General features: G+C 40.5%; 1 protein-coding gene across 4 annotated transcripts in view; it reads left to right on the top strand.

Moving 5' to 3' along the window:
- cep120 (centrosomal protein 120) overlaps positions 1-23,501 on the top strand; it is a 105,459-nt gene that overhangs the window by 18,491 nt on the left and 63,467 nt on the right. For 3 of the 4 annotated variants that reach the window (XR_015760673.1, XM_087998117.1, XM_087998113.1), the window contains exons 4-8: positions 487-628; positions 11,542-11,702; positions 12,449-12,646; positions 20,264-20,488; positions 21,479-21,701. Coding sequence is in view for 3 of the 4 variants with exons in the window: in XM_087998117.1 (XP_087854243.1) it covers positions 487-628; positions 11,542-11,702; positions 12,449-12,646; positions 20,264-20,488; positions 21,479-21,701 (949 nt within the window). In the remaining variant the exon portion in view is untranslated. Of the gene's footprint in view, positions 1-204; positions 258-486; positions 629-11,541; positions 11,703-12,448; positions 12,647-20,263; positions 20,489-21,478; positions 21,702-23,501 lie in introns of all 4 variants that reach the window. The other variant, XM_043711748.2, reaches the window with a different exon arrangement.

Raw genomic sequence — 23,501 nt, forward strand, 5'->3', positions numbered from 1 at the left:
GCAAGAACTTTACTTTTCAAAAGAAATCTTACCACTGAAGCTACCTTTTTCATTTTATGCATGCTCTTTTTAAAACGTTCATCATGGAATGGTTGCTCTTGTTAATGGCAGTGTGAGCTTTGTATTTCTGGAAAAGTATTTATTATTACCTGTATATTTATTGTGTAATGGAATCTCTTTTGTTCCCTCACTTGCGATATGTAGGACAACAGCATCAGTAATCAAGCTACCATTTTGAGTTTGACTTTTTTTTAAATGTAAGTTGGTTACTAAAGTTTTTCAGACAAGCTTAGTTTTGATTACATTGAAAAACATAAATTAATAAATTTGGACTTTTCTATTTCTAACATTGTTTTGGTACAAGTGGTCAGATTCCATATAAAGAAGTATTCAATAAAATGCAACATTTAATACTTTTGTTGCCATGTTAAACCAACAATGTTCCTACTATTGTAAATTGTGATTAATTTGAATTTTTTATTGAAGGCACCCAAATGGTATCCCTTGCTTAGCAGCAAATACACAAAAAGTAAACCTGAGATCAGGATTGGCATTGTATTGGAGACTGATGTTAAACCACAGATAGAAGGTTTCAAAGCCAAAGAGGCTCCTCCAAGAGATGGGAAAAGTAGGTATATTTCTTATGACATAATGTTACTTAATTGAATTTTGTTGTTCCTAGTTCAATAAGTAAAAATCATACTCAGCCTGTAAAAACAGTCAAAGAATTCATAGAGTTCTAAAATTTTCAGCACTGGAACTTTAAATAGATTCCTGAACATCATACTGAACAATATGTAAATTAGTTTCTTATTAGTAATCCTGATTGTGTGTTAAATCTATAGTTGAATATCTTTATCAGAGGGTGGCATTTGTATTCCACATAGGTATTTTAAAATTGATACACAATATCAAATGCAACTGCTTGAGCACAGCTACCCATGGTATTTATTTTGGGAAAAGGTCCCTAGACAGAGTTCTGGTCTAAAATGAGCATTTATTCTCATGCAATTCTTACTTTTGTCTTGTAGCTTTGTGGCTATGTTTTTCTATGGACATATTAAACTAGTTTGGCATGGACCAAGATTATTATCATGCCAATTTGTCCATCAGAACCTTGCTGAATCCAGGAGAAAGATTGTTTTCTCTCCCTTGTACTAAACTGCTATAGTGTTATACATTTAGGCATGTGGTAGACATTTTAAAATTTCCTTATTGATACAAGTAGGTCAACTTGGCGAATTCTTTCTTCCTGATAACTTTGGCAGTTATCTCTACTACTTATTTGGTAAAACTGAATTTGGTTTGCAGGCAACATACATGTTGAGTGTCAAAAAGTGTGGTGCTGGAAAAGCATAGCTGGTCAGGCGCATCCAAGGAGCAGGAGAGTCGATGTTTTGCGCATAAACTCTTCATCAGGAACATTCCTGATGAAGAGCTTATGTTCAAAACAGTGACTCTCCTGTTCCTCAGATGCTGCCTGACCAGCTATGCTTTTCTAGCACCACACTTTTTGACTCTAATCTCCAGTATCTGCAGTCCTCACTTTCTCCATGTTGAATGTCCACAAATTTTCTCATCAGTTATTGATTAACTTTCATCATGGAATCAAAATCATAAGGTCTGTCCCTAAAAACAAAAAGTTAAGTACTGGATACGTTCAGCAGGTTTGGCTCACTTATGATTCCAGATCGCAGTAATGTATTTGACTCTTAATTGCCTCCTGAAATGACCTCGCAAACACTCAGTTCAAGCACAATTAGTGATGGACAACAAATATGTGCCTTGCTCGTGATGGCTATGTCACAGGAAAGGAGACATTTAAATAAAAGAGAGTCAAAACAAATAGTTGACACCATCTATCTTCCACAGTAACATCTAGAATCACCATTAGCTAAACATGAACACTCGGCAAACTGTACATTAAATAGTAGACACTACCAAAGCAGCTCCCATGCACTTATGAGCAATCCCTTAAGATGTCTGTGATCACTGAGTCACAAAATTCCTGTAACTTTTAAGGGGTTTGCCCAGCTCCTCTGAACAATATAGACTCGGTTTCAGTTTCACTGCTGCCCCAACTTAGCCTGCTTCAACAACTGCTTACCTCCTTGTTACTCAATCTTTTCTCCTGAGACTCTACCCGACAAAATTTATAAGGCTCTTCTCCAGCATCGCTTAAAAGTTCTCAGTACTCTAGCAGAAGGCCTCAAATAACAGACAAGCAGACAATTTCACTCTAGTCCTTCAGTTTCCTTGCTGTAGCCAATCAGGATTGGAAAGCGATGGCCTCTGCTAATTCTGGGTTTCTTTAGAGTTGGGCCTCATGTTTTATCCACTTTCAAAGTGCTAAGCACCTTAATGTTTCCTTTCTCAAAATCTTTATTCCATCTAATATTTCACACAAGCTCTTCTTGCTGCAGTGACTGCTTTATCCCCTCTTTTGTGGATCCAGATGTAAAATATTCAACAAGAACAATGTTCACATCTTTCATGACTGCACACAGTTTTCTTTTTATTTTGATTACGAAGAGATCAATTGGGCCAATGGGCTGAAAAGTGGTAGATGGAGTTTAATTTGGTTAAATGTGAGGTATTGCATTTTGGTAAAACCAAGAAAGGCAAGATTTATACAGTTAAAAAAGGGCCCAGGGTAGTGTTGAAGAACAGAGAGATCTCGCGGTCCAGGTACATAATATTTTGAAGTTTACATCACATATGCATAGGATGGTTAAAAAGGCAGTTAGCATGCTTACCTTCATTGCTGAGAACTTTGAATATAGGAGTTGGGACATTATGCTGAGGGTCTGCAGGACATTTGTGAGGCCTCTTTTGGAATATTGTGTCCAGTTCTCGTCTCCCTATTATAGGAACGTTATTATTAAGCTGGCAAGGATTCAGAAGAGATTACCAGGATATTACCAGGAATGGAGGTTTTGAGTCATACGGAGAGGTTGGATAGGCTGAGACTTTTTTCAATGGAGCGTAAGAGATTGAGAGATGGTGACCTTACAGAGGTTTATAACATAAGGAGATGAATAGATAAGATGAATGGCAGATGTCTTTTCCCTAGGGTGGGGGAATTCAAGACTAGGATGTATATTTTTAAGGGACAGGAGAAAGATTAAAAAAAAAAGACGTGAGGAGTGTTTTTTTCACACAGAGTGATGTGTGAATTGAAGTAGGAAGTGGTGGATGTGAGTACAGTTACAATGTTTAAAAGACATTTAGATGAGTACATGAATAAGAAATGTCTGGAAGGATATAGGGTGAGTGCAGGCAGGTGAGATTAATTAAGTTTGGGATTATGGTTGTCATGAACTGGTTGGAGGGAAGGTTATGTTTCCATGCTCTATAACTCTATGACTCTTTCATTGGCTCTTTTCTTGATTATCTTTTTGTTGTTTATGAAGTTGGATAACATCTTTGTGATTTAGAGTCATAGAGATGTACAGCATGGAAACAGACCCTTCGGTCCAACCCGTCCATGCCGACCAGATATCCCAATCCAATCTAGTCCCACCTGCCAGCACCCAACCCATATCCCTCCAAACCCTTCCTCTTCATATACCCATCCAAATGCCTCTTAAATGTTGCAATTGTACCAGCCTCCACCACCTCCTCTGGCAGCTCATTGCATACACGTACCACCCTCTGCGTGAAAAAGTTGCCCCTTAGGTCTCTTTTATATCTTTTCCTTCTCACCCTAAACCTATGCCCTCTAGTTCTGGACTCCCCAACCTCAGGGAAAAGACTTTGCCTATTTATCCTGTCCATGCCCCTCATAAATTTGTAAACCTCTATAAGGTCACCCCTCAGCCTCCGAAGCTCCAGAGAAAACAGCCCCACCTTGTTCAGCCTCTCCCTATAGCTCAAATCCTCCAACCCTGGCAACATCCTTGTAAATCTTTTCTGAACCCTTTCAAGTTTCACAACATCTTTCCGATAGGAAGGAGACCAGAATTGCACGCAATATTCCAACAGTGGCCTAACCAATGTCCTGTACAGCTGCAACATGACCTCCCAACTCCTGTCCAGCACCGATCCTTGTGGTACTCCACTGGTCACAGGCCTCCAGTCTGAAAAACAACCCTCCACCTAGATTTTATGACGTGGAGGTGCCGATGTTAGACTGGGGTGGACAAGGTCAGAAGTCACACGACACCAGGTTATAGTCCAACAGGTTTATTTGAAATCACAAGCTTTTTAAGCACTGCTCCTTCGTTAGGTGACACACTTCACCTGACAAAGGGGCTACAATCCAAAAGCTTGTGATTTCAAATAAACCTGTTGAACTATAACCTGGTGTCGTGTGACTTCTGACCTAGATTTTATGAACACAGGAATAGGAGTAGGCCATTCAGTCCATTTCGCCTGCCCCATCATTCAGTATAATTGCAGCTGATTGGACATTTCAGTGCCTTTTGCTCATACCATCCACATAACCTATATGCCATTGGCAGGCACAAATCCATCATAGAGTCATACAGCACAGAATCAGACCCTTCGGTCCATTGAGTCCATGTTGACCAGGTTTCCCATTTGCCTGCATTTGGCCCATATCTCTCTTAACCTTTCCTATTCGCATACATGTCCAAATGTCTTTTAAATGTTGTTACTGTACCTGCATTTAACACTTACTCGAGCAGTTCATTCTACCTATGAACCACCCTCGGTGAAAATGTTGCTCCTCAGGTCCCTTTTAAATCTTTCTCCACTCCCCTTACAATTATGCCCCCGAGTTTTGAATTCCCTTACCTGGGGAAAAGACCTTTTTGCTATTTATGAAGTTGGATAACATCTTTGTGATTTCCTAGATTTTATGATGTTCATCTTTACTATGCCCCTCATGATTTTATAAACCTCCAAAAGGTCACCCCCTAAGCAGTGCAGAAAGTCCCAGCCTATACAGCCTCTTTTAACTCATACTCTCCAGTCCCAGTAACATCCTTGGAAATCCTTTCTGCACCCTTTCCAATTTAATAATATCCTTCCTATAGAAGGGCAACCAGAACTGTATGTACTATTCCAAAAGTGGCCTCACCAAGACACTGTACAGCCACAACGTGACATCCCAACTCCAATACTCAGTGCTGTGACTAGTGAAGGCAAGTTTGGGATTATGGTTGTCATGAACTGGTTTGAGCGAAGGTTATGTTTCCATGCTGTATGGCTCTATGACTCTATAATTGGCTCTTTTCTTGATTATGCTGTATGACTTCTTCACCACCTTCAGTTTCTGCCTTAAACATCCTCAGAGATAGATTTTCCACAACCTTCTGTGCTACACAATACCAAAGGTTCACAGTATTCTGAGTAAAGTAATTTCTCCTCACCTTGGATCGAAGTCCATCCTCCTTTGTTTCTAAATTATGTCTCAGTTCTAGACTGGATACTTAGTGTTTTGGAAGGATAGGCAGGAAGGAAAAGGAGGTGGGAAAACTTTGTTCATAAAGGCAGAGATCAGTGCTATGCAGAGAAATCTTAACAGCACTGTAGATCACCATAGAATCAGTCTGGGCAGAAAGAAGAAATGGCAGGGGAGAAAAGCCCCTGATGGGGATATTCTGTAGGTCCGCAAACAGAAATCTTGCAGTGAGCCCAGTATAAACCAGGAAATATTGGGACTTGTAAGAGAGCAATAGTCATTGGTGATGTTAATGTGCATGTTGACTGGATTAACCACATTGACAACGGTAACCTCATTGAATATGTGAGAGTTTGTTTCTTGGAGAAATATTTTATAGAAACACCCATGGCACAGACTACTTTAGATTTGGTATTGTGTAATGAGGTGGGATTAATTAATGATTCCTTTATAAAGGATCCTCTAGAGAAGGGTGATGCTAGCATGCTGGAATTTCAAATTCAATTGGAGGGTGGGAAATTGAGTCCCACACGAGCATTCTGGAGTTAAACAAAGATAATTACACAGGAATAGATCTGGCCCTCGAGGACTGGGCAGGAAGACAAACAAGTAGGAAAGTTGATGAGCAATTGTAGGTTTTTTAAGGAGCTACTCAATTGTTCCCAACGAAAATATATTTCAGAATAGAAGAAAGATTGTAAGGGGGGGTGTGAAAATGTCCAAGGCTAAGCAAGGAGATTAATGATAACGTAAAGACAAAGATGAGTGGCAGACTGGAAATTTGGGAAACTTTTGAAGGTTGACAAAAGGTTATTAAAATAATCATAAAAGAGCAAAGGTAGATTATGAAAGCAAACTAGCACAAAATATAAAAATGGATTCCAAAAGCTTCTATAAGCACTTAAAGGGAAAATTGTAGCTAAAGTGTATGTTGGTCCCTTGGAGGATGAGACTGGAGAGTAAATAGTGGAGAGCACAGAATTGGCAGAGTTACTGAATCAATAGTTGGCTTCAGTTTTCATGGTGGAGGACACTAGTACCATCCCAATTATAACAAAGCAGAAATTATGGAAAAGGAGGAACTTGGAACAATCATCATCACTAGGGAAAGGGTAATGAGCAAACTATTAGAATTGAAAGCAGATAAGTTCCCAATGGCCTGTGTCTTAGGGTCTTAAAGGAACTAGCTGCAAAAATAATGGATTCATTGGTTAAAATATTCCAAAATTTCCTGGGTGGATCAAAATTCCAGTGGATTGAAAAAATGCTTGTATCACACCTTTATTCTAAAAGGAAGACAGAAAGTAGAAAACTGCAGACCTGTTAGTTTAACACCTGTTGTTGGGAAATTATTAAAATCCATTGTGAAGGAAGTAATAATACGCCATTTGGAAAGTCAAAGTACAATTAGTCAGAATCAGCATGGTTTTATTTAGAGTCAATCACAGTTGTTCGAGTTCTTTGAAGATGGAACAAGCAATGGGGATTATGTAGATGTAGTACACTGGACTTCCAGAAATCATTTGATAAGGTGCCATACAAAAGGTTAATACACAAAGTATGATCACATGGGTTAGGATAATTAATTAGGTTGAATCGAGAATTAGTTAATCAGCAGCAAGCAGAGAGTTGGGATAAATAGATCTTTTTCTGGCTGACAACATGTAACTAGTGCTGAAAAATGTGTTGCTGGAAAAGCGCAGCAGGTCAGGCAGCGTCCAAGGAGCAGGAGAATCGACGTTTCGGGCATGAGCCCTTCTTCAGGAATGAGGAAGGTGTGCCAAGCAGGCTAAGATAAAAGGTAGGGAGGAGGGACTTAGGGGAGGGACATTGGGAATGCAATAGGTGGAAGGAGGTTAAGGTGAGGGTGATAGGCCGGAGAGGAGGTGGGGTGGAGAGGTCGGGAAGAAGATTGCAGGTCAAGAAGGCGGTGCTGAGTCCGAGGGTTGGGACTGACATAAGGTGGGGAGAGGGGAAATGAGGAAGCTGGAGAAATCTGCATTCATCCCTTGTGGCGTTCTTTCTCCGGGCATCGTGTTGCCATGGTCTGGCGATGGAGGAGGCCAAGGACCTGCATGTCCTTGGCAGAGTTGGAGGGGGAGTTAAAGTGTTCAGCCACGGGGCGGTTGGGTTGGTTAGTGCGGGTGTCCCAGAGGTGTTCTCTGAAACGTTCCGCAAGAAGGCGGCCTGTCTCCCCAATGTAGAGGAGGCCACATCGGGTGCAGCGGATGCAGTAAATGGTGTGTGTGGAGGTGCAGGTGAATTTGTGACGGATATGGAAGCATTCCTTGGGGCCTTGGAGGGAAGTGAGGGGAGAGGTGTGGGCGCAAGTTTTGCATTTCTTGCGGTTGCAGGGGAAGGTGCCGGGAATGGAGATTGGGTTGGTGGGGGGTGTGGACCTGACCAGGGAGTTGGGGAGGAGAGTGGTCTTTCCGGAACGCTGATAGGGGAGGGGAGGGAAATATATCCTTGGTGGTGGGGTCTGTTTGGAGGTGGCGGAAATGACGAAGGATGATACAATGTATCTGGAGGTTGGTGGGGTGGTAGGTGAGAACCAGTGGGGTTCTGTCCTCGTGGCGATTGGAGGGGTGCAGCGGGAAGTGGAGGAGAGGCGGTGGAGAGCATCGTCAACCACGTCTGAGGGGAAATTGCAGTCTTTGAATAAGGAGGCCATCTGGGTTGTTCGGTATTGGAATTGGTCCTCCTGGGAGCAGATGCGGTGGAAGCGAAGGAATTGGAAATATGGGATGGCGTTTTTACAGGGGCAGGGTGGGAGGAGGTGTATTTTGGTAGCTGTGGGAATTGGTCGGTTTATAGTAAATGCCTGTGTTGAGTCGGTCGCCCGAGATAGAAATGGAGAGGTCTAGGAAGGGGAGGGAGGAGTCTGAGACGGTCCAGGTAAATTTGAGGTCGGGGTGGAAGGTGTTAGTAAAGGGGATGAACTGTTCAACCTCCTCATGGGAGCACGAGGTAGCGCCGATACAGTCATCGATGTAATGGACGAAAAGGTGGAGCGTGGTAGCTGCAGAGAGATTGCTTTTACTGTGATGTGTGCTGATCAGAAAAGTGCACCTTCTGTTTTATATACAAGCCGATTCAGCTCATTTTTTTTTTCCTTATCTATCTTCTTATTTTGATAATCAAGAAAGATTTCAAACGTTGGTTACATTCATAGTTTGCTCAAAATTGGCACGCAGCTGTTTTAAGGACAGAGCTTTCACATGTAACTAGTGGAGTGCCACAGGGCTCAGTCCTCAATCTTCAATCTCTATTAATGATTTGGTTGTAGGGATAGAAAGTACAATAGCCAAATTTGCAGATGACAGTAAACTGGGTGAGAAAGTAAGTTGTTATGAAAAAATAAGAAATTTACAAATGGCTATGGATGGATTAGGCAAATAGGTCAGAATTAGACCAATAAAATTGAACATGGATATGTGTGAAATTATCCATTTTTATTGGAGAAATAGAAAAGCAATTTGTTATTTAACTGGAGAGAAATTTGCAGAGGAATGTGGATATCCTCGTGCATGAATTGCAGAAAACCAGTAAACAGGTACAGCAGGTAATCAGGAAGGCAAATGGTATTTTGGCATTTGTTGCTGAAGGAATAGAGTATAAATGAAGAGAAGTATTTCTGCAGCTATACAAGGTCTTAGTGAGGCTGCAACTGGAGTATTGTGTGCAATTTTAGTCCCCTTACTTGAGGAGGGATGTTGTTGCATTGGAAGCAGTTAAGAGGACGTTCACTAGATTCCAAAGATAAGGGATTTGTCTTATGAAGAGAACTTGAGCAGTTTGGGTCTATATCTCTTGGAATTTAGAAGAATGGGAGGAGATCTAATTAAGGTACATCAGATGCTAAAGGGGATTGACAAAGTAGACACAAAAAAGATGCTTCATCATGTGGGGCAATCTAGAACAACAAGTCATAGCTTTAGGGTAAGTGGTAGCTGATTTAAACCAGAGATGAGGATAAATTACTTTTCTCAAAGAGTTGTGAATCTGTGGAGTTCAGTACCCCAGGTCAGATGAATTGAATAAATTTAAGAAGGTAGACACAATTTTAATGAACAATGCCTTGAAAAGTTATGGATAGCATGCAGGAAAGTGGAATTGGGCCAAAATGAAATTAGCTATGATCATATCATATCAAGGGGCTGAATTTCTTACTCCTGCTTCTAGCTGCAGTATCCTTATGTTTGCAGAGAGATTGCTTTTAATGTGATGTGTGCTGATCAGAAAAGTGCACCTTCTGTTTTATATTCAAGCTGATTCAGCTCATTTTTTTTCCCTTATCTTTCTTCTTATTTTGATAATCAAGAAAGATTTCAAACGCTGGTTACATTCATAGTTTGCTCAAAATTGGCACGCAGCTGTGTTTTAAGGAGCTCCTCCATGCACACCTGAATGATGTATGTGTTTGCAAAGGATATTCCTTTCCTTTTTGAAGTAAGGCATTGAAGTAAGGATGCAGAGCTTTCACTAAACTGCTCAAAATAAATTATTTTCTCTGTTTATCACAATTCAAAATGAATGTCACTGTCTTAGCGGAGAAGTGAGATTCCTTTTTGTTGTACTTTACAAATCTGTTCTTTTGTGATCAGAAATAAAATCATGCTTTATTTTAACAGCAAAAAACTGTTGTCCTCAAAGGTCTGAACTGATTATTTATCCACAGCAATGATCTGTATCAGTGTTTCTCAAAGTGAGGGTGGAGACCCCAGAATGATGGTGAACTTTTAGACAACAATGGTAGACTCCTGTGCCCCTTCTCCCTTAAGTCTTCTCCTTACTGTTGCCCACTCCACTGCTTGCCCAATTGCCCTGACAATGTTCCAGCCTCAAAATGGGGCCACATTCAGAAAAGCTAAAGATGTCTTCTGAGGAAGTCCCTGAATCGTCTGTTGAGTAGGGGAAGGTGCTGACTTTTAAAAAAAAATCAAATTAGTGGTTGTTCAGGGAATTTTATTGTGTCTATGTAGGACTTCAATCGAACTGAACGGGATAAATTGTTTAGCTGAAGTTTTAAAACTGTGTGGAGGAGATGTTGGATGCAACAATGGTTAGCACTGCTACCTCACAGCGCCAGGGAACGGGGTTCAGTTCCCACCTTGGGTGACTGTGTGGAGTTTGTACGTTCTCCCCGTGTCTACATGGGTTTCCTCTGGGTGCTCCGGTTTCCTCCCACAATCCACAGATTGGCCGTGTTAAATTGCCCATAGTTTTAGGTGCATTAGTCAGGGGTAAATGTAGGGGGATGGGTTCTTCTTCACAGGGTTGGTGTGGACTTGTTGGGCCAAATGTTATCGAGTTGATTAGTTATTTAGTATTTTGGAAGAATTTTATTGGAATTCGTATAGGAAGATTTGGATTAGAATCTATCACTTAAAATTCTAATTTTATATGCAATATTGTTTTTACAGCAAACAGAGTCAGGTGCTCTGTATCAACCAACTCAAAAGAAATATTTAGTCAGCAATTACTACATGTACGATGTGGTATTCTAAAAATATAAAAGTTACTTGGAAGACCTCAAGGATATTGCACAAGGCTGATGGATTATACTTGTACCTGATATCTAATGACATTGATTACCTTAAAAATAACTGATAGCATCAACAGAAATGGAATTATTACATATTATGGCATCAGTTGGATTTATCCCATGAATCCACATTTCAGGTTGACCTTTAACTTGTGATTGTTGTAACAGATTAGCTAGAGTTTTGAACATTTCACTTGGTTTCTTTTACTTTTTAAAAATACTATCTTACTGCTGAACATGCTTATTATTTCTATTTTAACACCCTCTTCATTTGCCAGCTACAAAAGCAGTCTTCTGCATTATTTAAATGTATCTAAAATAGACTAATCAGTGTCTGTAAAAAAAATGTAATATTTTGGTTGTGCGTCTTTAAGATATTCTTTAGCCTTGTTTTTTTTGCACTCAGAACTCAATTGTTATTTAAAATATTTTTGTGATTTGAATAATACAATTGTACATGTAGAAAAATCACTTGTAACATTGTAAGATCCATTTGCTAAAAGTAAGTATATCATGCTCTTTTTTTTCTAAATATAATTTGAACAAATCCAGTGCTTAAAGTCATAACACTGTTGACAAAACTCAGTAATTAAAATTGCTTTTAAACTATTTGCACATTTTGTAGTGATAGAAACTTCGCCTGATCCCATCCTGGATTTGAACCCCAAGGATCTGACTGCAGTTCTGAATGAGGACGAAAGCTATTATCAGATTGGGCCAGCAGAATTCTGCACCGATTTCTTTATGCTTTCTGTGACCATTGCATTTGCAACACAGTTAGAGCAGGTTGGTGAAAGCACTCGTCTCAATTTAGGATTAGTAATGTTAATCGTATAGCAATACTGGTGAAACGTGCTTCATTATGCCTGTCAGATAATTTAATTACTACTTCATGCTCAAGTCTTCAGAATAATTTTAATTAAATTTTTCATCACTTGGACTTCAGCCTGTAATTCATTACTGCTATTCATGTATTTTGAACCAAGACAAATTTGTTTTTTTAAGACCAGATTGTTTAGCTAGAGTTGAGCCATGTTCTTCAATAATGTAGAAATACTCCTACAGCTTCTCCATTTGATGAATGTAATGTTCAACAAAATGCATGAATTATATATTGCCCTTAACTGCCAAACTAAAAGGAAGTCCTTCTGACTGCTCACAGTGGAACCATAATAGGTCTTAAAATGATATCTCCCACGGATGGATATGTTTCAGGGGATTGCTGTTTTTATCTGATTTTTACAGTTGAGGTTTTGGTCCTCAAAGCTGCAAAGGTTTGTTTGTAATTTGTATGTGGCCGTATCTGTATGCTAGGAGAAAGTGAGGACTGCAAATGCTGGAGACCAGAGCTGAAAAGTGTGGTGCTGGAAAATCGCAGCAGGCAAGGCAGCATCCGAGGAGCAGGAGAATCAACATTTCGGATGCTGCCTGGCTTGCTGCACTTTTCCAGCACCACACTTTTCATATCTGTATGCTAACAAAGCTTACTTTGATGAAAATTAATCCACAGTGTAACTTTGTACTATTCTCAGTTGATTCCAAGTACAATCAAGCTACCAGAGGGGAGACCTGAATTTTTCTTTTACTACACTTTGCTGGGAAATGATGTCACCAATGATCCTTTCATTGACCTGATGAACCCGAACTTTGCACCTGAAAGAGCTTCAGTGAGAATTCGGAGTCAACTAGACGTTCTCCAGCTGTTCTTATCTTCCCAACCAAATCTCCAGGTAGTTTTAGTATTACATACTGCAATTCATTTCTTATAGTATTTGCTGATTAGATTGGGAAGAGGGTAGGATAGAGATGGTGATGATGAAGATTATTTGCCGAAAATGAAGTAAAGGGCAAGTGACGTGTTGGTTAAAGTAGCATAAGCAAATAGTTATATCCACAGTGCTGATAGAGAGGTAGTTCCAAGATCTGAATTTAGCAATAGTTAAGAAACAACAGTATTGTTCCAGGTCGGGATGGTGTGACTTGGAGAAACTTTGCAGGTGGTGCTGTTCCATGCATCTGTTGCTGTAGTCCTTTTAAATGATAGAGATCGCATAAAGATACAGTGGAAGGAAGCTCTTGGTGAGTTGCAGCTGTGCATATATATAGATGGTGCAAACTGATTCCAAGATGGCGATGGAATACGACACTTCAGCTGGAGCTAGCCGGCTCTGTCTGTTACTTTTTTCTTTCTTTCTCTTTTTTTCTCTCTTTCTTCTCTGCAAAGTCCTGAACTGCTGGCCTCAGCATTGACGCGGTGAGGTGACCTCTCGGCCTGGTGTGGTGTCCTCTCAACCTGTGATGGTGGTCTCTCAGTGGCTCGATGTAGTGATCTCTCAGAGGCCTGTGGCATTCTTTTGGCAATGTGAAGGTGAGGACTGCAGATGCTGGAGATCAGAGTCGAGAGTGTGATGCAGGAAAAGCACATCAGGTCACACTCCATCCGAGGAGCAGGAAAATCGATGTTTCTGGCAAAAGCCCTTCATCGGGAATGGTGATTCCCGATGAAGGGCTTTTGCCCGAAATGTCGATTTTCCTGCTCCTCAGATGCTGCCTGACATGCTGTGCTTTTCCAGCACCACACTCTGACATGCTGTGCTTTTTCAGCAGCCCAGTCCAGCTGTCTCCCAGCCTGGCGGTCATTCAGCCTGACATGGTGACCTCCCATGGTGTATTGGTCTTTTGATGGCATGTGGTGTCTTTCAGTGGCCTGGCATGGTGGTTTGCTGGCCTAACACGGCAATCTCCCAACAGGTGATTCAAGGCCTGGCACAGATTGGAGGCAATGTGCCAGCGTGAATTGGGTTGGTAGAACTGTTATTCTGAACTTTTTATTTCTCTATTTTTCTAATTTACTTTTATGATCTGTAATGCTAGCCTTTTTATTTCTTTATTTTTCTAATTTTTTTCTTCCTTAGAACTTGCTGTGAAAAATCTCTATCTAGTTACCTTGCTTCCGAAGGTGGCCCTATAAATGGCGATTTGTAAACTTTTCATTGTATTCATTTGAGTATGTAAAGCTAATGCAATTCACTGTTCAACTTATTTGCGTATTCTACGAATTGCTCCATGTGTAATACTCTCTGTGAGAGAGAGTGTATATGTGTGTGTGAGTGTAAAGTGCAATCAGAACCCTGGTGTTCTTTCTTTTCTTATAAAACTCAGGTGTGAAATGAAGTTGCATAATTTCTGTATTTATTTCAAATAAAGCTAGCAAACTTGACTTCAGCTGAATTTTAGTCAGATGCCTTCTTAACCTGCTTGGACATTAGCAACTTGAGGAATACCTACGTGAAATCATTGTTCAGGCATGTTTTTGATGGAAAATGCCCTAACCTCCAACCTTATGTTTGTATATCCAATGTGTTGATGAAATCTTTGAAACTCCAGATACATCTAAAGATTTCTTTAAATACCATGATACACTCTATCCTGAACTGCCATTCGCTTTTGCAATGAAGCAATGAAAGGTGCATTCTCTTTATTGATATGCAAGTTGGGAAATCTAATGGATCCTTTACCACAAATGCAAACTTACCTTCATTAGTAAAAATGCACTTTGGGATTTGCATATTTCCTTGACCTTGTCAGCAATTGTGTAAATAGGGCTCTAGCCATTTGCTCACCTTGTAAGCTTATGTCAGGCATCTCTCTATGTCTTAGTATGTACAGATGATGAGCTGATGGTAGTGCCTAGGTAAGTCGGGGAATGTCTGCATGCATCTGACACCCTTGGCAGAAACTGGAAAGAAGGGTAGAGAAAGCTTCCTAAGTTCTGTCTGATGTCAGGTGAATGCGTGACTATCTCCATGAACCAGGTGTGGCTGCCTTGGAGAACCTGGTCAGGCAGAGCATTCAGTATCTGTTGGATAAGGACTTGGGCTTCCATGCCATTGTGCAAGCCATGAATGGTTTTATTCAATGGCTTGATGAGATGGTCCAAGTGACCTTGACAGCGATGCAGATCCTCCATCTCTTGATGGATGAAGGAGGTGAAATTGCACCCAACAGGGATGAGGAGTGACAGCTGACAGCCAAGGATTGTCATCGTGAGACACTCCAGAGTTGTTCTACACATCACCTCCTCTCTGCCAGGTACCTAAAGGTCAGGTCCAGGAGGTTTGAAGTACACCTCTTGATCCAGGCCCAATGGAAGAAGACTGCCAAAGTCATCGAGGTAAGGTAGCATAGCTGTCAATAGGCTTCTTCAGCTCAGCTACAGCTGCTGTGGGTGCCACCCAGTTGTAATGGGAGGAAAAGAAAGGTTAAATAACATTGAATCCACGTTGGTTGCATCTTCCATACAGCACTACACAAAGTAAATATAGAGTTTAGAGATATATTCCTGTGGTCTGTACAAATCTGTTAAGACATTTGACCTGTTGCTTTCCTTGTTTACTAACATGAGAGCAAGTGACTACCGTAAACACTGACATGAGCATCATGTGTAGCTGCGTGAAGAGTGCTGAGCCTTTCAATCACTGCTGTCCTATAGGAGGAACATAACTTCTGAAAAGTGAGAACTTAAACTAGATGGTGATGTTTCAGCAGAAATTCAACACAATGCACGTCAGCTTTGTCTCTGTGATATTTGCAAACTATGTTTGGCATAGCTTGGCCACAGCCTTCATGTAACTGATTCTTTGATTAGGAAACAAAACAAGAAGTTATTGGTGCACAAGGAAACATGTTTGATAGTCTGTGACAAACATAGTATCAAAGTTTCAGTTATAAAATGAGCATTCCCTTGAGGGCTGGAATGGCTTTGCTTTGCAATCGGCTATTACTTCAGAATGTCCACAAATATTCATGTGATGCTATTTGGCTGATTGGGCTGAAAAGTAGCAAGCAACATTTGTGCCACATAAATACCGGGCAATGACCACCTCCAGTAAGAGATGATCAATCCGTCAACCCATGGCATACAATGGCATTACCATCACAGAATCCCCCAACTATCTGCATCCTGGGAGTTACCGTTGACCACAAACTGAACCAATCTAGCCATGTAAATACAATAGCAACAAGTGTAAGGTCAAAGGCTAAGAATGCTGCAGAAAGTACCTCACCTCCTGGCTCCTGAAAGCCGGTCCATTGTCTACAAGACACAAGTGAGGAGTATGATGGAATACTCCCCACTTACCTGGATGAGTGCAGCTTCAACAACAATCAAGCAGCTTGACACCATCCACACCAAAGCAGCCCAGTTGAATGGCACCATATCCACTCCCTCCACCACCGAAATGCAGTAACAACAGTGTGTACCACTTATAGTCTGCACCAAAGATCCTTGGACAGTACCTTTCAAACCCACAACCACCACCATCTAGAAGGACAAAGGCAGCAGATACATGGGAAAATCAGCACGTGCAAGTTCCCCTCCAAGCGATTCACCATCCTGACCTGGAAATATATCTACATGAAATTCCCTTCCTAATGGTATTGTGGGTCTACCTACAGCACATGGATTGAGCAGTTTAAGAAGGCAGCTCACCAATGTCTTCTCAAGGGCATCTATAGATAGGCAATAAAAGCTGGCCGAGCTAGCAACGCTCACGTCCCACATCTATGAGTAAATTTTTAAAAATATTATCAGGCATAGCCATTGTCAGGTTATTATGGCCTGTCTGCCTTGTCTCACTATTGCCCTCGTTTTCTCAGCATCCTGATCATCAGCACTGCCTCCTTCAGAAACTTTATCAGATTGTTTTATTTTTTCCTTGCCTGAGGAGTTAAGTAGCTGTTCCAGAGCCCTTCTTTTAGATTTCCACTTATATTAAGCTATGTCTTAGTCTGTCTGATGAGCACAGGTCATTTTGCTCTAACGCGCCTTTCGTTAATACGAATTCGCTATAATGCGATTGATGAATTGGGGACACTGTTTCTAAAATGCAAACTTTTAAAACATGCATTGGCTGTAATGCGATTACATCACCAACACCTTAATTGCTGGTTGTAAAATGCGATTTTTCTGTAATGCGGAGTTGCACATGAATGCAACTATCATGTTACAGAAGAACCACCTGTACCGGCATGCTCTTCGTGAGCAGTCCAGACATCGGAAATGCATATTCAGAAGACAGTTCCCTCCTCACTGATGGCACTAGTGAATGTGTGTGCTGCATTGAAGCACTGATGGATATCAAACTGATGGTTTTGCACTGGGATCATTAGTCACAGTCCAGCCCTAGAGATTGTGTTGGCGCTGACAGACATTCAGAGAATCTGGGAGTTCGGCATGTTGTGACAGCTCACTGAATAGTGGGTGCATGACCGCAGGAATTGTTGTCTATGGTCACAAATGCACTGACCATTGAGAGAGTTTCATCTCTTGCTTTTCGGGAACCTGGTTGGATGATGCCTGGGAGTTCCCAGTGCCACATGACTGCAGTCGATGGCTCCTGGAACCTGAGGGTACCCAACAATGGCAGCAAATCTGATGGTTCTGGCACCTTCCCTTTCTGGTTCTGTGGTAAACAGGACAAACTATATTGTTTTCTGTGAACTCCTGATTGTGTTTGTGGGTTGATTTGGAGAAGCCACATGTCCCTAGATGAGCCTTGAAAGGAGCCAGTGGCTTGAAAGTTCAATAAAAAGAACAAAAAATTGAGGATACTAAATATCTAAAACAGAAACAGAAATTGCTGAAGAAATTCTGTTGCTCGTTCTTCCACAGATGCAGCATCTTGAGTGTCTTGTTTCTGCTTCTGTTGTCCTTGCTGTTCTCTTCTTTTCCTTATTCTTATCAAAGTTAAGCCAGCTGTTTGGTAAAGTAAATAAAAATGTGACATGGATGTCCTGATCTGTGAAGAAAAATCAGTGATGAGATCAATGTTTCCCATTTTAGATTTTGACATAATTGGTCTGACCTTTGGATTCCTATCAGGCTGCTCATGTATTAGGTGAAAACATGCCATACAGCCACCTCAGTGTGCATCCCCTGACTCGTGACTGGTGTTTTCATTCTTAATTCTGCCACGTGCAAACTGTGTTGACTTACTCTTTCTTGATATTGCAGAAGTGGTCAATTTACCACATTATACCCCATTTGTTAGATCTTTGTCCATTCACTAACTTATCTAAATTGCTTCATTGCTTGCATATATCCTCTTCACAATTAACTTTGCTGCCTATCTTTGTGTTGTAAGCAAATTGGTAGCCTGCACGGATGTTGACAGTGGAGGATTCAAAGCTGTCCTGCATGGTCTTGATTTTTGCCCCTGATGTGGTAGAGAAGGAGAAATTAGCACCTTGCTTTGCAGACTGGGACCACCCCAAGCTACTGACTGATCAAGTCCACGTCTTTGGACTGGAATTGGAGGCTGCCCTTGATTTAAATTGCAGGGCCCACTGAACAAAGGCTATCTTTCTTGACTTGACTGAGGACTGCTGACAACCTTCTTGGCTTTGTGTCTGTGCTAAGTAGCACACCAATGCAGCAAAACTGTGAGCTTAGGGACAAAGCATAGGTGTGGTGAGCTCAAAGGTGGCTAAATACTAAGAGAGCAAACGAACATTCTGTGATGCAGCTTCATCCAGTCCATGCACTGGATGCCTGCCCCTGAGAGCCATTTCTTGCTGTAGCATTCCAGCTATTATTCCCTTTGCACTTTGAGGTGCAGCACGGAAGCACAGAAGCATATTTTCAGTGGATGAGAGACGTGCCAAGAGTTAGCACATGTCTGAGTCAAATATCTGTGGCTATGGGCTATGTGTGGCTAGTGCCAATGGCGCATGTCCATTGTACTGATAGCCAACATTGAGTTGAATACACTTGGTATCCGCTCTGACTCCCATGTCCAGAATTCTCAATGTCTCATTTGCTTGCAGCAAATGTCTTCGTAGAAAGCTGCATATTAAAGAGGTGAAATCAGCAGTTAAAACGTTGTTAGCAAGCAATAGCCTTAGTATGCACCTCACTGCTGTCTAGCAAGAATTTTGAGTCTACATCCAGTACCTAGTTAAAATATGTAATGATTGTTCCTGATGTTGAAGTAGTCCTTGCTGGACTTCTTGCCATATTTTTCACCACAGTCCATGTCATTTGAGCGTCTATGCAATTGTTGAGAAACAATTTCCCTTAACTGGAGAGTCTTTAACTAGGGGGTGTTGCCTCAGGAGCAGAGATGAGGATAAATTTCTTCAAAGAGCAAGTTTGTCAATCTCTCAGAATGCTCTGTATCCTGAACTTTGATTGTCTGTTCAAGGCTGAGATTGAAAGATTCTTCAAAACTAAGGGAATTAAGAGATTTGAGGTTTGAATAGTAAAATATAATTGAGAGCCTGGAGGTATGCCATGTTCTTATGGCGATAGAAGAAGAACTGCAGAGATTCTGTACTCAAAACTTCTCAAAAGCCTTTTGTATTTTCTTTCTGAGTCATACCATAGTTGAAGGTAGAAATAGCCAAGGACCCTCTTCTTGTTAATTGCTGAATTGCCTATCAGGATAAGGACTGCACATGGCAGCCTACAGTTTGTGGTGGAATACAGTACTATTTTTTCTGATTGCTGAGAGTGCCTAATGTGTACCCAATTTTAAACTTCTCGATCTTTCCTATCCCATTTAACAAATTGGTAGTGCCATAAAACATGTGACCTGTTCCTCCAAAAAATGCCATCATTGACAGGAAAGGACCATGCCCATATTGAGTTTAGTGCATCTTACATGTGGTGTTGAGATGCAACTGAAACCTGGTAATCTGCAGAAGCAGCTTTTTCCATTTTTGGTCTAATGCTATTCATTATCATTGTGTTTAGAGACAATGTTGAGGATTCCTGGGACTCTACTTCCAGAGTGTTCTCCCCATAGGATAGAAAGTAAATAGAAATGATAATTGGAGAGAACTTAGAGCATTTGCTGTACAATACAATTTGGTGAGTCTGAAATTAAAGAAAATTGCCTGGACTGAATTTGCCTTTGTCAAAAAGTGTGGCGGTGGAAAAGCACAGCCAGTCAGGCAGCATCCGAGAAATAGGAGAGCAGACTTTTCAAGCAGAAGCTCTTCATCAGGAATTTGCCAATTTGTCTAAATCTCATGCCTCGGTCACAGCCACATGATCAGTCTAGTTTTATTATTTTCCATAGTAGCTTAGTACAACTGAGTGGCTTGTTGGATCGTTTCTGTGGGCAGTTAAGAATCAGCCATAGTGCTGTGCGTCTAGTATGACATAAGGATAAAGTTGGCAGAATTTTTTCCCCAAAGGGACTTTAGTGAACAAGATAGGTAAAATTTGTAAATTTTAATTTTTTAAAATGACATCTGAAATGTCTAAAGTCTAGTCATGCCTCTGGATGGTGGATTTAAGTGCAAAATGAATACTCTACTTTGTTTTCTCCTTTAAACTTCAGATTCATTTGTGCTGTGGCGACAGGTCATTGGGCAGTACAGAGGTCTCACTTGCAGGATTATTAAAAAGAGGCCAAGAAATAGATCAGCACCCTGCAGCAGTTGAAGGAGCTTTTACTTTGGTGCCACCTAACAAAGCAAAGCAAAAGGACCCTCCTCTGCCACTTGAGTTGTCTCCGACTGTGGGCGTGTCAGTAACTCTTAGAAAAGAAGGAATAAAATCTCAGGTAGTTACTATTTGCTTTATTTCATCTATGAAGCAATTTTTTTCCCATTGTGCTTGAATCCAGTCACAATTTACTGTAAACCTGTCAGGAAAGTAATAATTCTTTCTTTCTGAATATTAACCATGTGGATAGAATCAGTGCTATTATTGTAATTATGTTTAAAAACTGGTGGTAAGAATGTATAAAATTGTCAAAAATACACCCTTCTATTTTTAATAGATAAAATGTCTTGTAGTTCTTCCACATCATTTGATATTTTTGTTATACATTCCTATTTTTACATTTGTAGTGAAAATTGTTGTTGAAAACTTGTCACAATGTAGTTGCATTTCCTACTGATGGAGGTGCTGCTGCACTACATTTAACAGGAATGCATAACTACAGAATGTCAAACTCACAACTACAATTTCTGTTTCAAACATACACATGTTGTTCTAAGTGCTTAGAATTGTATTACAAGGTTAAAAATACATGATCACATTAAAGTGGAGGCACCAGTACAGATATGCAAACAAGTTTCATTATCTTACATCTTGAAATCCTGCTTCTTCTGAAAACTATAGTGGTTTTGACCACATATTGTTGGAATCAATGAGTACCAGATAAAACTATTATTCTGAAATTATTTTCTAATCTGTTTCTTGTTATGATATTTAGCTTTGTTAGAGTTGTCCAAGATTTGTTTCATTGAAAGGCGTTGCATGTAGTGTTGCTACTTGACGATTCTACACTAATTAGAATTTGTTTGTTAGGTTAAAAATCTTTGCTTTTTAATTCTTTTGTCCTAATTAACTAATCAGGAATTAAAATTCTGAAGATGATGTAATTCTGTTTGTTATCTAATTAGTTAAATATCAGTGATCAATGGAGATCTAAATACTGAACTTTGAATCTGTTTTCTGTCTTAAGAGGTTTTTATATATTCTGATTATAATTTGGATGTTGAGAATTTGCCTTTTCCACTATTGACCAAATAACATATTTTTAAAGCAATCTAGTCCAGGTAAAATGGAACCTGAACCTAAGTCTCCAGTGATGCAGCGAATAGTTTCTCCTCCAACTGTTAAACCTTCAGTTCCTGAACAAAAGCCCAAGACTGTAGATGTTGCAAACATTTCTCCCGAACTTAGTGATTCCCCTCCCAGCAGAGACCAGGCCACAGAAAATGAGGCGAATAGCCTGCAGGGAGAAGAAAATAAAGAGATTCAAAAAGGTGAGTACAACTTGGTAGTGCTAAGGCAAATTATTTCTGTGACTGAATTAAAAATACCACAGGGCATAATTTGAAGTGACCTTAGGATATTTGCTGTGCTGTTTAGAGCTATAATCCTTAGCTTTGCAACTTGAGTCTTTTCCCATCTAACCTCATCTAAATTTATCCTTGGAGTCCTTTATTCACTTCTCCCCTGTATGTTTGTCCACTATACAAAAAGAAATTCCAATAATAGAACTAAATCAGGAGGTACAGGAAGGAAGGAACTTAGTGGAATTACAATCAAAGTTGTTCACTTTGATCAAATAATAAAAACAGAATACTTAAATAGAGAACAGCTGCAGCATTATGAGGTCCGGAGGGATTTGGGCTTTCTTGAGTTTGTGTCAAAAGATTAGTATACGAGTATGGATTACAATCAAGAAGATCAATGGAATGCTCTCCCTTTATTATGAGAGAGCTGGAGCATAAAAGTTAAGGATGCTTTGCTTCAGTTTCACAGGGCATTGGTGAGATTACGTCTTGAATTCTGTGTGCAGTTTTACTTGCCTTATTTAAGGAAAAATATGAGTGCTTTAGAGGCAGTTCAGAGGAGGTTTTCTAGATTGAAACTGGAATGCGCGGGCTGTCTTATGAGGATAGATTTGATAGAATGACTTGGTTCCGTGGGAGTTTAGACTTGATTGAAATGTATAAGATTCTAAAAGGTCTTGCCAAATATGTGGAAAGAATGTCAAGGACCAAGGGGCATTTCTTTTTCCCCCTTTGAGGGTTGTGAGACTTTGGAACTTTTTGCGTCCAAGGCAATGGAGACAGAGATCATTGATTATTATTAAAGTTAAAAGTCACACAACAGCAGGTTTATTTGCAAGTACTAGCTTTCAGAGAGCTGCTTCTTCATCTGGTAACTAGTGGAGCAGGATCATAAGACGTAAAATTTATAGCAAAAGATCACAGTGTCATGCAATTAAAACAATATATTAAACAAACCTAGATTGCTGTTGTCTTTCTTCTTTTAGAGTAGATTGCAGGTTTTGATTCATTAATATATAAATCCCAGAACTACTTTTAAGTCACCTTCTCAGATAACCTAAGATTTTATTAATAAAAGGTGATATCTCAGCTCAGACAGTGTATTAAAGCTGTGAGGTTAGACTCTGCCTGTATCCCAATCTTGAGTCAGATTGATTCTATTTCCAAAGTAGGAATTTGTAAAATTTTATATGGATTAACTGCCTGCAGGTTGTGTGCTTTTTGAGCAAAAATAGAACATGTTTGCAAATACAATTCTGCAAATGTAAATTCACCCCATAGACTTATGAGTTTGTGTGTGTGTGCGCACATGCATGTAAGGGAGGGAGAGTGAGTGTGTGTGCGTGTGAGTGCATGTGAGAGAGTGTGTGTTTGCGTGTGTGCGTGAGTGTGACAGAGTATAAGCCTGTGAGAGGGTGTGTGCATGGGTGTGAGTGTGGGGTGTGTGTGTGTGTATGAGAGAGGGTCTGCATGAGTATGTATGTGTGTGTATGAGCGTATAGTGTAGTGGGATCATCTGTAGTGTGAAATGAACCCAAAATCCCCTTGAGGCCATCCTCATGGATGCCAAACTTGGCTATCAGCCTCTGCGCGGCCACTCTGCATTGTTGCATATCCCAAAGTCCACCTTGGAGACTGGTCACCCGAAGATCCGAGGCCAAATGTCCCTGACCGCTGAAGTGTTCCCCGACTGGGAGGGAGCATCCCTGTCTGGCGATTGTTGTGCAGTATCCGTTCATCCATTGTCATAGAGTCTGCTTGGTCGCT

This window comes from Chiloscyllium plagiosum, unplaced genomic scaffold (assembly GCF_037043375.1).
Source record: "Chiloscyllium plagiosum isolate Xiang-an unplaced genomic scaffold, Cpla_swu_hap1 HiC_scaffold_2, whole genome shotgun sequence".
In the NCBI taxonomy this organism is placed as follows: Eukaryota; Metazoa; Chordata; class Chondrichthyes; order Orectolobiformes; family Hemiscylliidae; genus Chiloscyllium; species Chiloscyllium plagiosum.